This window comes from Drosophila subobscura, chromosome O (genome assembly GCF_008121235.1).
Source record: "Drosophila subobscura isolate 14011-0131.10 chromosome O, UCBerk_Dsub_1.0, whole genome shotgun sequence".
NCBI lineage: Eukaryota > Metazoa > Arthropoda > Insecta > Diptera > Drosophilidae > Drosophila > Drosophila subobscura.
This window is the reverse complement of record NC_048533.1, coordinates 5,162,754-5,177,180: the sequence shown is the minus strand read 5'-3', so window position 1 is coordinate 5,177,180 and position 14,427 is coordinate 5,162,754. Positions and strand designations below refer to the sequence as shown.

General features: G+C 39.9%; 2 protein-coding genes across 2 annotated transcripts in view; both read left to right on the top strand.

Moving 5' to 3' along the window:
* Nucleotides 1-14,427, top strand: part of LOC117896733 (heparan-sulfate 6-O-sulfotransferase 2) — a 100,740-nt gene that overhangs the window by 3,454 nt on the left and 82,859 nt on the right. The window lies entirely within an intron of this gene.
* On the top strand, nucleotides 12,342-12,805 carry LOC117896743. The gene has a single exon (XM_034805208.1). It carries the CDS (start codon nucleotides 12,380-12,382, stop codon nucleotides 12,773-12,775), a length of 396 nt encoding a protein of 131 aa, XP_034661099.1. The 5' UTR covers nucleotides 12,342-12,379; the 3' UTR covers nucleotides 12,776-12,805.

Here is a 14,427-nt window from a genome sequence, read left to right as displayed (position 1 = left end):
CAAAGCTATAATTTGATTGAGAAATTCTTGAATATTATTGTGATCACTTTGCAGAGCTTTGTCCAGTATTATTGAATGCACAGGGATAATTATGGTTCAAAGTTGAAACATAAATCAAATGTCACACACAAAGACCTTTAATATGATAAGAGGGAAATGAATAAGTGCTTTGAGAACTTGTCCAATAATAAAACTTTAATCCGAGTGGGAAGTCCTCTGTTATTATTGTGATGAGTCTCATTTGATTGCAAAGCTCTCATATATGATTATTCCCCCCGCTCAGCAATAATTTGATTGGGAAATCGTTTTCTCTTTCAGTTCTCTGTAATCAGTGTAACCCATAAATCTTTGACACACGCTCATGATTGAAATTTGTCTAATCTGTAAGACTAATAAGTTGCTCCCCTACATAGAAACCTCCATCAATCCCCACTCTCCCCACAGTCTCCACCACACGAATATTGAATGATTTAATGGGCTAGGTGTAAAGTGCATTCAATGGCCATAAAAATAAAGCCCCCAGACGACAGAACGGAAAACATTAAATGCTACCCCCGGGGACACATAAAGCCCCCCTGCCAGACCAAACAGAGACCGGTCTTAACTCAACTTTGGATACCACATCTATAAGTATAGGCTGTGAATATGTAAATTTTCACAATTAATCTCTGGGCCGTTGGAAAATCATCTCTAATATTAGCCCCCCCTTCGATATAAATTCATTCGAACGGATCATAAATTTCCCAATGCAATCCACGCTGCCTGCTTCCATCAAAGCGTTAGAGAAAAATACTTTTATAATTTTATATACATATACTCGTGTGTTTCTTTGCCTATTTGATGGGTTCTACAGCTGTGGAAAGATATGTGTGTGTTTAAATTTCAATTTCGCGCTTTTAATTAAACAAAAAAAAAGAAACATTAACAAATTCGTTTCGCCTACCAAAAGTTAAGCCAAAAGTCCACGTGGGCGTGACTTTTGCAAATGAATTCAATGTCAACTGTCTGTATCTTTTTTAGTTAAACATATTTATTGTGCAAAAATGGTGATTTTCCTTGTTTAGAGAGAGGAAATGTGTTAGGCAAACTACAATGGGAGCTGTCATTGAATACTCAAATCTTTTATTTTTAATATTTGGAATTGGTGTCATACAATTATTACAATAAATATTTTATCCATTAAAAGTGCAGAATACTACCCGGATAAAATTTTAGTTATCCTTGCTTGTAAGGTCTTTGGGATCTACGCAACATGGGACTCATCTCTTGGCTATACATATGTATTCATAAAATAAATGAAGTACTTACATATATCTCATTGAGATTAATTATATTTAGATTCAAGTGTCTTTAGTATGAAGAATATGTTGCCAGTCGAACAGACTCTACCGCCTCTAGTTCGCGCTCTCACTCTTTCCCAGTGTTGCTTAGCAGCAATTATATCTATTTAGCCGCTCCCACCAACATAGCTTTAGTTTCGTTCGTTCGAGCAATTGGCGAGTGGCTTGCTTTTGGTATAAATGCCAAATATACGTGCGAGTATCTCTCAAATCGAAATCATGAGCAAAGTGACATTAATTGAGCACAGCTGCGCCCGCCACCAGCATTGCCCCTGCCAGCCAACAACACTCCCCCCTTGCGGCACGCGATCTTGCCAGACATTGCGACTGGTGGCCATGCCACGCCTGATGCCCGACGCTGACGTTCATTCCCCTGCTCAGTGCGTGCCTCTGAAAAATTCGCTTTTATTGTATTTTTTGTTATTTTGTTAAAAATAGCTTAATTAGTTGTACGCGCCGGGCCAGAGGCAAACAACATACTTAATGAAATGTGTGGCGAAAGCGAAAATGAAAACGAGAATGGGAATGGGAATGGGTATCCGAATGAAAACGAGAACGAGAACGACGAAAACTCATGCATTGCGTGTGTCCCAATGGATGGGAAGACATAGTATTCCATTACTCAGAGATGGCGAGGGCGTCGCTTCGTCTTTTCGGGGGTGTATTCAGATTTGTGCTCTTAATGGCCCATGGCCGCTGAGCAAGTTGCACATAAATTACTTCGGTGGCTACCACAGCGCTGATGGATTTTATTCTAGGAACATTCTACTTGAACTTGTACTTGTATTCTTTTGGTTTTGATTAATTGCTGGTGATTTTTTAAAGGTTTTTGACATTTACATTTTGTGTGCTGTGGCCCTGGATGTTGCTCCTATTTACTGCTTAGCCATACTGGAAAATAGATACTAAACGAAGCAAATATTTAGGGAAAAAATTCCACAAGCAGAGGGAATATAGCATTTACAATATTTCTAACTTTCATTCCATTTAACTTCTAAACATAACTCTGCCACACGTACTTACCCCAACCACTATTCAAGGGTTTCCCTCGTTATATTACAAATTAAATTAAAGTGTAAACTTTATCCGAAATCCCCCCTGGAATGCCAACTGCTGGGGGTAAACCCTTCCGTAAATGTGTAAACTTTATCAGGCACTAAACAATAAACAAAATCATCAACGACTTTTACTCTGAATATTCAATAAGTTCCCTCCACTCTCCGTTTAATTTAGTTTTTATTTATTTCAATTTATGCAAATTTCTAGAGGGATAGGGGGGATCGCTTGAATATTTATTTACTCTCGATAAAGAGTCATTAATTAAATGCCGTCTGCCAGCCGAGTCGAGTGGTTCGAGCTGTTTGTTTGAATTGTTGTTTGAGTGAATTATTTGTGGTAAGAGGATTGTGTCTGTCTGATTGCTGCTGCTGCTTTTGTGACGTCCAAAATACATTCGAATCCCGTAATTGTTTGCGTAATATTATGCCCAAAAAGCGAGTCCAAAGTTCAATTACAGGTGTGTGTATGCTTTTGTTTGTTGCTTTTCGGTTTTTGCTCTGATTGGATAAACAAGGAAAATGTTTATCATTTTGTGGAGCTTTCATATTTTGTTGGCCCGAATTTTCCAACCATTTACAAAGCACAGCTAATGAAATGTAAAACTATTTATGACTTTTTGTTGGATGTATCTGTATCAGCATCTTTGTTTTTGTGAGTTTTCTCTGTGTTTGCTTTTTCTCCCAAAATTTATAACCACAATGAAAATGTTTTGTTTTTAGTTTTTTCCAATGTTTTGTCCACATGTCTGGTTGTATTTTTGGTTGAACTTTTACCTCCCATAAATGTACAATATATATCCACGAAACTCCTATATTTATACTGAATTTTATGGCTCTATTAAAAGTGCACAACACTTGCCCCGCGAGACTAGAGATCGTGCCAAAATCTTTGGGTCATAAAAAAAACGCACGCACACATTTTTGTACTTATTTGTTTTGTGTGTTTTAACCATTTTATTAGCCAAGATTTGTGCCCTGCCGCTGCATTCGTGTGTCTTTTTATGGCAGTGTTAATCAATTTCATTGAGTGTTGGGACTTGTAGATTTATACGCACTTTTTATGGCTTGTCGGGAATATCTTCTCAGATTTGTCAGCATAAATTTAAGGAAAGTTTTTATTTCTAGTTAAAGGAGGAAGCCCCTGCTGTGTCTTAAATGTCTCAATTACATGCATTTCTTGGGCTTAAGTAATTTATTATGTGGTAGATGGGTTTTATCACTAACAAATCTTTGATATATTGAAGTTCTGGCCTGGGCACTTTCCCTAGACATTTTCCTTAGAAATTCCCACTAGTGTCGTGTCTAAAGAGTTTATTCATTGCGTTGTTTGATCAAGATAAGTTTTGATGGAATTTCTTTGGCATCTACAACACTTGGACGCATAATCAATTAGCATTAATATGTATGGCTGTCATGTGACGTCTTCATTAAGGCCTCCCCAAAGACCAGTAGCAGCCACGGCATCAGCAGCAGCAAGAAATAACAAAGAAAACAAACAGAGGCCCGCAAAAACCACATAAAGTCCAGACCAATTAAACTATCAGCAAATCTCAAGGCAAGAAAAAAGTAAGAGAAATATTATGGCCGCACATGCCACAGAATGGGGTACGGGTAAGGGTATGCTCAAACCGCACATGTCATAAAGAATGATGAGAGTGAGAGGATGCCAGAGTGGAAGGCAGCGTGTGTCCCCCCCGTGGCGGCACTTTAATGTGGGTCTCTCTTTCTGCCTCTCTCTGTCTAATGAATTTTTGTGATTTCCGAAAAAGGCCAAACAAAAGACAAAAGATCAGGCCAAAGCCACAGCATCAGGCATTATTCACGCCTGTTTGAAGTTAATTCGTGCGCAAAAGATCCAAAAACAAAAAATAACCAGAAATAGCCGCCACACTCTCCGACCCTCTCTCTTTCTCTCAAAAAGGATGCATATCTCCCTCCTGCAAATTAGCCAAAAAATCCAACAAAATAAAAGAAGAAACCCGTTGACTGGTTTAGCTTTTCTTTTTGATAAAAGTTTTTTGATAGCCCCGACGATGCTTGACGGATGCGCTGTGTGGCGGCCCCGAAGAAGGTGCATGTGAGAGGGTAAACAGGTTTGGTTTTTTTTTTGTGACCGTATGTCTGGGGCAAGATATAATTTTCGTTTGTGTGCCTTATAGGGTATGTGACGGAAGGCTGGAGTCTGCGTAAATATGTCACGGATGGCACATGGTAAACGGGTTTCAGCGTAAAGACTGACTTTCTGTTGTTTGTCAAACTAATTGTAAACATTAATCCAAAAAATAAACTTTAATACATTTTTTTTAATATTTTATGGCAAGTTTTAGTGTTTTTTATTATAATCATACTTTGACTTAAACAAAATCTAATTTTATACATTATGTGGTTGAAATTATATAAAAAGTGAAGTTCTTAGTTTTCTTTGGTCTATTTTTTTAAATAACTGTAAAGGGTATCCCCGTAGTCGCCTCAGAAGCCTTTCTCCCAAGCCTTCTCTTTTATTGAATCACTTCAGCGCCCGGCCCGGGCTTGGCTGATGTTTTGAAAGCGCTGTAAACTGATAGCCGTTTATGATCTTAAATGGCAATGCAGGTAGATAGGAGGAGGTGCCCCGCCCTGCCCTGACCTCTCTCTTTCTCACTCTCTATGGTTTTTTTTAATGCCTTGGGACTGTTCATCAAAGGGGATCAAACGCTTTGCAAGCGGCATCATCATCTGCATAGTAATGATAATAATTTGGTACCAACAAATAAACCATAAAATCGAATTTACTCACTGCTTACCACTCTCTGCGGGTTTGGTATTTATTTAAAACCATTCAATGGGTTTTGAAACCGCTTTAATCGCACCAAATCTTTCAATTTTTGATGCCCGCTAATGTCATATCGATTTCAATTGGGGATTGGTTGCATTTTTAGCAAATTATTTCCCTCAGCAACAGCTGGTCTGTGTGTATGGGTGGCCTGCATTTTCGTTTTAGCATTTTCCACGTTTTAGCATTTTCCTCTGTTTAGCAGTTTTGGAATCCATTTAGAATTATGCATTAATGTGCAGAAATCATTGTGCCGCTGCAATTGCCAATTACACATTCAATTCAAACGTTTTGTAAAATGCAATTAGCGTTCTGTAATACTAATTGGAATCATTTGTTCTTGTTGCCATTGTTGCTGTTGCTGCATGCAACATCATGTGCATTTAAGTTGCGACTAATTGGATTATTTTTGGGACCAGGCATTATGAAATGCGTGGGCGGGACAGTACCACTGCACAGGAATGTTCATGGGGACTATAAAGTATCTTTCGGAATTTTCGGGTATTTTTAACATTAAATGGAGAAACGTCTTGTGCTATTTTATGAATTTTTAGCATGACTAAAATTGATATTTTTAATATTTGAAAATTTGTATTTTTGTGTGAAATATACCAACTGACCATTTGGATTTTCAAGAATTTTTGTGTAAAGGTTTTCAATTAAAAAATATGCTACTGATTGATTAGTAATTGTTATGGTATTTAAATTTTAACAAAAATGCCTTAAAGCTTACAAACATATCTATGTAAATACTGCAATATTCGTATTTATTCCTAAAACTTTTTCAATGTTTCAGCGTAATTTTATAAATATAATAGAAAATTGCCCCTGTTCCATTTAGTTTTTGTACGCGTGAAAACCATTATTTAAAACTTTATTAGCCCCGATAAACCATTAAAAGTGTAGAACTTTTAACATTTTTAATGTTAAGTCAAACTTCTAGGGGCTAACAAAAATATTCGTACGTACGAATTCGGGATTCCGATGGCAACAAAAACTGGAGGAGAGAGAGAGAGAGCAGAACGAGAGAAAAAGAAAACGAGCAAATTTGTGTAATAAGCATCCAATTAAAACTTTTTCACACAATGCAACCCAAACCCAAAAGCAACAAAAAGTCAACGGACGAACAATGAATGCAGAGTGTCTAACAGAGCAGAGGGAAAGAGACAGACATAACGGATGGTGGAGCAGGGGGAGTTTGGCAAGTGGGGGAGAGAGAGAGAGCGCTGCCCTCGACTGTCGCCTATTTAACGAGCTGCAAAAATGTGAGTCTGCTGCATGGTATGTGGTGGGGGAGCAGGAGGGCAAGGCTGGGCAGGCAGGCAGAACCGTTAGTATTTATTATTCTATAAAGGGCACGGGAGAGAGAGTGTGAGGTGGCTGATGCGCGAGCGGTGGGGCATAAAGGATTTCCGCTTCGTTGACTGAAATATGAGCAGATTTTTGACAATGTTATACTTTTTTCTAAGTACAGGCACAGGCAGTGGCAAACAGACATGCAGTGTGTGAAATGGGAGACTAGACAGATACCCTTCTTGCAGCAAAACAAGAGAGGAATGAGAAATCTCTCACGAATGATTAATTGAATGTTTTGTTTCACCTGTTACATCCCTCACCATTCTAGAGGTACACCCTTTGTAACCATCTAGTATTACAGGGTATACATAAACAGCAGTAACAACACAATTCATTATTCTTCGGATAGGGCTTTATATTTCTTGCTAGACGCTAAACTCAATCATCATCATCATAATCATCAGCAGCAGCACCATCACGATAATGACAATGATGACAGTGATAATTACAATCATCATTGCTATTGCTTTTGTCTTCCCTTCCCTTCCACTCTACCGCTCCCTCGCTCTCTCTATATATAGATCAAGTTGTGTGACAATGTGAGAGAGAGAGAGGCGTGTTTGGATTTCGCAATTGCAAAATGTTTCGGTTTATGGTTTCAGTTCCTCTTCTGCGCCTCTCGTTTCATTCTGGAACTTCTTTTTCGTTTCGTCATTCTATGTTGTGGGGGAGCTGTGATAAAAATAAATAATCAGAGACGACGAGCGACACGACGGAGAAACGACAGACAGAAGCAGCAAACCGAAAGATGAAGAAGTTTCTTTTTTGTTTTTTGCACACTCTAAATGATATTATTACTTGTCGTTGCTGTTGTTGTTTCTCCTTCTTATTTTGGTGGATTTCGAACAATACATCACTTGAACATTGTTTTGCACTTGGTTTGCCCCTCCCCCCACCGACAATCTTGAGTCTCCACCACATCACTGACATATTTTCCAGTTTGCTCACGTATTAATTGCTCAAGTGGAAGCGACAAGCAAAGCGGATAAAAAAAACACCAGCCAGCCACCCTCCCCCTCCACTATTGACCGAAACATGTTTCTGATGTTTGCCAGCACTTGAACTAAAGAAATACTTAAACATATCATACACATGTAGGATACATATACAGTATATGGGATATCCTTAATGGTCATTCTTTTCTCTTTTGATTTATGAAGGGTTTTTCCTGTCTTTGATTAATTAGCAGCTCCCTTGGAGAGAGAGAGGGGCGGGAAGAGCCTGGCAAATCGGGTTGAATTAATGACAGTCTGCTATCTGAAGTGTTAAAGTAATTTAATTAGTTGAGGTGTCCACTGTGAAGCGGGGAACGAACGAAAGTTGATGAAACTTCACTCTAATTAAGGGTTTACTTTTGGTAGGGGAAGTGGAGCTTAAAGTTTAGTGTTTGTCATGGTGGAGTTTTTAGGAAATAGTTTTTTGATTAAATGGCGTGCAGAATGGTTTGACGTTAAGGGGGAGATGGTTGCCTAAGTTAATTAATTGTGTAACTATTACTAACAACAATGAAAGCTTGATGTCAAGAGAAAGAAATTGACTGAGTGGATTGAAGAATTAATTGATAATAAGTACGTTTATGGACTTAAAGATAACTTTTTATTCATATCTTCCATTCATTGTAAAATATTTCAACATTTAACATTTTTCCATAATTCTTTCTGGGAACTTCTTCCCATAATTCGCAACTTATTTCACTTGAATGTTTAATCATCTTTATTTTCCTTTGAATATCTCATATGCTATCCTCTTTTGAGCTTCTTTGTATTCGCACAAAATTCTATTTTCAGACTGATAAATCAGATTAGCCTCTGCCTCCCCTCCATCCATCCGGAGACCTCCCATCGAAGGATTTCTTTCAATGGGTTTTCAGTGCCCAACTTTTCCTTTCTCTCTCACATTACGAGTGTGGGTGTGTGCTTTATGTGTGTGTGTTTGTGTATTCTTTTCCATCGCATAGGATGGGATTCCTCTTGCAATGTCCATCAATGCAGACATCTGAGACATGGACTGCATATCAAACACGCACAGAAGTCTCGTTCTCTCTCTCTCTTTTCTGTATATTTCTGGGTGTGTGTACTTGTACATATATTTAAATCGAAGGCACTTCATGAATGCCGATTGCAATAAACCCGGAGTCTACTCCGAGTTCGAGTCTCGAGTCCACTGAAAAATTCTACACGGAAGTCGTAAATCGTCTCGAAGACATCGAAGCGCTGACCAAAAGACGTAAAGTACTCATGAGGGGCGTCAGGGAGGGAGTGCCAGTGCCAGTGGCTGCTGCTGCTGCTGCTTCTGTTTGGTGCAAATGTCAATAGTGTGAAGTGAGTGCTATTTATATGGAAATATCAAACGATTCCCCAGATAGATACGATTATATTTATAGAACCTAAAACCATTCAGGCAGCGGCCTGCCTAGGCCCATAGAAATGAAAGGGAATCTTGTACGAGTATCTGTTTATGGTTCAATAGCTTTTGCCACTCATCTCTCTCGCGACTTTCATCTTGACCGCCATGAGCCCATCAACAGCTGTCTGTCTGACAAACAATTCATCATGGAAAAAGTGCAGCCAGCGACCCATTAGAAGAGGGGCGGCATCTGCATCTCCACTTAAGACAGCTAACAAAATGCCACACATTCGTAAGATACATGGAAAGTGTGCGAGAAGTGAGAGGGTTTAAGGAGTGCAGAAGAAGAGAAACTGTTACAAAAATGTGTTTGCATATTTAGCTCCTCAAGTGGCCGATAACAATATGGAAAACAAGGCCACTCAAAAAATTGAGAGAGAGAGAGAGCGAAAAAAGATTCAGAGAGAGATTCGATAGAAAATCCAATTCCAAATGCACAAAATTGAATTTCTACTCTCAATCCGTACTGGCATTGCTTCTCCTGCTCCTGTTTCTATTTCTCTTTTTCCCCATTTCTACTTTGAAGATTTGTTTATGTTAAAGTAATACCCCGAACTTGTTTGTGATTATGTTGAACATATGTTGACAAAAATCCAGTGACAGAGAGAGAGAGGGAACGGTGGGTACGTAGAGTGCGGAAAAGAACAGACGGAATGGTTATGTAGAGTGCTGAAGAGTGGGGAGGGAATGTCCATGACATGCAATTGGGTGGGGAGGGGAGAGGCAACGAGAAATCCCCCGAACATGGACCAACAGCAAAATGCAATTGAGACCAAACGGAAGCAAGCCACCAGCTTCTGGTCTCTGTTATTCTTTCACTGTCTCTCTGCTCCCTCTCACTATTTTTTGTTCTTTGCCTTTTGCTTTGATTCAAGAAACTGTAAAACAAATGTGTACATACATACGTTTGTACATACATACATACATACATATGTATATACAGTCATGTACGTTGTTATGCATATGGGACATATCGTTTATGGTTAGTTTAAGGTACTTCATAAGTTCTCCTTGCGGTTTCTCTGTTCTTTGCAGATATTTCTGTGAATATTTCTTGGCCAGAGAACATTTATGTTTTGTTAGGGGACACATTTGTGCCTTTGCTTTTCTAAATATGCATTCTGTGGCTCTTCGTTAGGTCTATTTCTGCTAAGAACAATAGTAGCTAATTGGGTTTCAGTGGTTTCCACATGTTAATGTTATTAATGAAGTACCTGCACAGCAGTGTGGGTCCTACAGAAAAGGGCCCCTTCTGGCCATAGACTGCAGCCGTTATCCTCCAATTTTTATGCATTTTAGAGGATTATATAGAGGGATGTCTTCCTTCTGCAGAGACAAATAACTAGCTCCCATAACTATACTTTCACCCTGAGACAATTGCGTATTCATTGACACTACTCCTACTTCAAAGCAAGCGAACTTTCGTCATTTCTTTCCATGTGTTTATGTGCTTTCTCCTCTTACAGATTCCACTGTGAAATCAATTCCTCTATCGGTGGAAGAATTTTAATTAAATTTGAGACATTTATTGTTATTGTTTCGTTTTCCCTTCTATTCTATAATAAATGTAATAATAATGCTGAATATATTGACACATTTTAGGTAATAGATTTGTATACGGCAAATGGCAGATTCTTTATAGAATTCATTCACTAACTGCTGACGAAAAGATAATCACTGCCTTTGTTTCCTGCATATCATTCAGCAGCAAAACAATGTTCAGATCTTTGCACTTTTGCTTTCATATAATTATACTTACATTTTTGTTATCAGTCCATCATTCCCTTGAAGGCCAAACAGACTGATGCGATTGTGGCCCTTCTTTGTGGGTGGATTGTTTCCTATAAATATAAGTGCTACAAAGTGTGAAGGGCATTTTTCCATTGATTCTCTTCGAGTGCTTCAACGATCTCGTCCATAAAATTGTGTAAAACCATTATAAACTATGCAAAAACACTCAATTGGGGGCAAAACAACAAATGGTTTTTCCACTTGGTAATTACTTGGATCCATTCCAGAAGCGCCCCCTCCCGCGACGACCTGACCATCGCCTGCCAAGTACTTTTCGCTGTACACTGTGTGGCACTTACGGAGTCGCTGCCGCCGCAGCTGCAGCTGCACTTCAACACTTCCCCAACCCCACCCCACAGGGGCATGCAAATAATAAAGACCCGAAGAAATGCTCGATGCAAACGTGAGGCAGCAACGGGGGAAAAGCAAACAAACATAAAGAACAATTACAGAGAAGCTTATCGGCCAATTAAAGGCAACGCCGCGCTCGCTCCACGGAAGCCGAATGGAAAATGCAAATGCAAAACACTGGAAATGCAAAAACACTTTTACCTCCTCATTCGATTGAGTTTTACCTCATTTGGCGGATCAAAATTGCCAAAGCTGGACCTCATTTTGGTGCAAAAACTGCTGCAGTTGCAGCAGTTCTGTTCCTTTTTCAGTGCATTCTTATGGGCCCCAGAGTTCTGTTCTAATTGTTGCACAAAATGCATTGGGGCATGCAGCAGCAACTGCATCAGCAGCGTCATCACAGGCAATAATTGTTGCAGTTTTCTTTTGTAGGCAATGTAACGCACAGTTTTTCAATTGTTCGGCGACAATTTGCTGCCTTGTGGCATAATTTATGCAACATTTGTGGATCCAAAGAGAGCGAGATAGAGAGAGAGAGAGATAGGAGCCCAGCCCGGAGATGTGTGGCCGGCTGACAGGCCTGCTGACAATTTGAATTAAGTGTAGTTAATGTTGACAAACGTCCCATCCATCCATCCATCCGTCCAGCCCATGGGAGAACAATGTTTCCCAGAGTTCATTGGGGACAACACCCCCTATGGCAGCCTCCTGTGCACCCCCTGCCGCCCCTCTTCTAAGCGTGGTACATGGAGATGTGGGATCCGCCTGGTGTAGAGTGGCGGCATTAGGCCGTCAAACATGATTGATGGGCTTGTGGCCTGGGCATGGACTGCGGTGAGTGCGAGATTAAGATAATCGACAAATGTATGATATAATTTCCACATGTTGGCATCCATCCGCCACATTTGTGGCAGGAGATCTGTGTGATCTGCGGGTTAAGTGGCTACAAAGAAATATTAATAAAGTCAGCAAAGAGTGCGGCGGAAATGGTTGACCTAACGAGTTCTAGGGGTATAGAATCTGTACCTTTGTGGGAAAGTATTTGGGAAATCAACAAAAAGATTGATTGATTCTGTCTGAAACCCCATATTGATACGGAGTCACAGTCTATGTGCAACACCTTCTTAAATGCTTGAATTAGTTCCATTTCATTTCGTATTTACTCCAACTTAATTCTGTTAAAAAAAAACGCATAAACCTTAGCATTCAAAAACATTCGAGAATCAGCAAAACAAGCAGAAGAAAGCAGGAACACGGAACACACCATGAAGACTTCAATGCTGTGCGTAATAATGATCCTCATTATACTGGAAGGAACTTCAGGCCGTAAGCACAGGCACCCACGAACAGGCGCCGGAGTGACCTGTGGCATGAATGAAAATTACGGCTGCAGACCCTGCTTTGAGCCGTCTTGCAATCAAATTCTTTACGATAACGAAGTCTGTGCCACGTCCTGTGTGATGACCTGCAGCTGTAAGCTCGGCTTCGTACGCAAGCGGGACAAGTGCGTGGTCAAGGAGGCCTGCTGTGTGGGCAATATGTGTAAGACCAAGAAGGAGGTGGCCGTACGCGAAGCCCAGGCGGGTGGCATCACGCCCGATCCAAGACGCTGGGCTCAGCCAGAAATCTTTCGGGTGGATATTGCACCTCAAGCTGTATAAATAGAAATCGATATTTCCTTCCTGATTTGACACATTTTTCGTGTTTTTGTTGTTGTTATCCTTGCTTTTAGTTCCAAGAGGCACCACACCACACACAAAAGGAGAAACCACAATGCAAAATGTAACAAGAAAATCAATAGAAACAAAAGCAGCTTAGGGCCAGCGACACTCTGTGGGGGTGGACCACAAACAATGGCCACGTACCACTACGTACCACACACACAGGCCCAGAAGATGTTATGTGAAAAACCTTGAGAAAAACCAGGCAAAGGTATTTTCCTGCAAGACCTGAAATGTGTTAATAGATATTAAGGGTTCTTGTGCCTTTTCGGAGGACCGGAAATCACAGCGTGACATGAATTTTAAATTGCTTCTTTTTATTTTTAGAAAGAATATTAACCTCTGGTGTGTGTGTGTGTTTTTTTTTGTGTCAAATCAAAGTTGTTAATTTTATTGAATATTTCCTACGTGTGTATGTCCATGGCATACATAATTTTAACCAAAAAATGAAAGCAAGAAGCACTTAATCCATAGGAGGCGCCATAGTACTTGACTGTCGACTGCGCCTCTCATGAATCTGAATGAGAATTAAATCTTTATTCAATTGAAATAAGGTGCCACCTAAATGGAGTTACTCTTTAAAGAGCCAAACATGTTTCTATCTTTTTCTTTTGGTGGCCTCTGCCTATTTTTGTGGCTCAACGGAAAAGGGCATTGACATTGCTGCTAAATTCATTGGCGGACCATTGGATGCCAATTTTAATTCTTTCGTTTTTTTTGCGCTGTGGCTCTTTTTGTTGCTTGTTCCTGAACCCGCATTCGTTAAGGCTCTCAAGTGACGACAAACGACTGAATACTGAATGCCAAATGCCAGAACACAGGCCAGGCCACAGTCATGCCACAGCCAGAGTCAGAAGTCCGGAGTCAGAGACCCAGGCCCCGTGGAGTCATCGTCACTCTTCGTTCCACTAAACTGCCTCAAATGCCGCGTGACGCATAGAAAATGTTTTAATCTCTTGCTGCCCCTCATTTCAATACTCTTTCAAGTGAGACGCTCTGTTCGGAAAAAGAGACGGGGAGTTCTTGGGAAAAGTGCATTTCATTCATCTATTTTCACAGCAGCTGAACTAAGGGTAGATATTTGATATTTATGAAGAGAACGGATGGGATTAAGAATGATTTAAGATGCACATATCTCTTGCGATAATACTTCCTTTAAAATATAATCAAAACATACTCCTATTATTCGGAAAATATAGCAGTGAAATTCTTATAAAATACTTTTCGTATTCCTGAAATTTACTAAAGATTTCCCAATTATTCCATAAATGTAACATTCATTCTTCTGTTAGTTTAAACATAGTTTCATACGTTATAGTTCCCTCCTTTACAGGGTAATTTCCGTGTTCGTACCCAACAAAAAACCCATGTAAATATAATTCCTTCACTCGATATGCATCTAAGTCGCCGAACAATTGCAGCCACAGTTGAAAAGTGTATCTAAAGTTCGTTGCTCTTTTGACCATCTCTCTCTCTCTCTTTGCGTTTTTTTTTTGTGTTGCATATATTTTACATATTTTTTGTGCCTGTCTGTCCCTCCTGCGGGTTCTTGACGCCTCGTTGGCCGCCCATTTGTCCAGTTTTCGATGCCG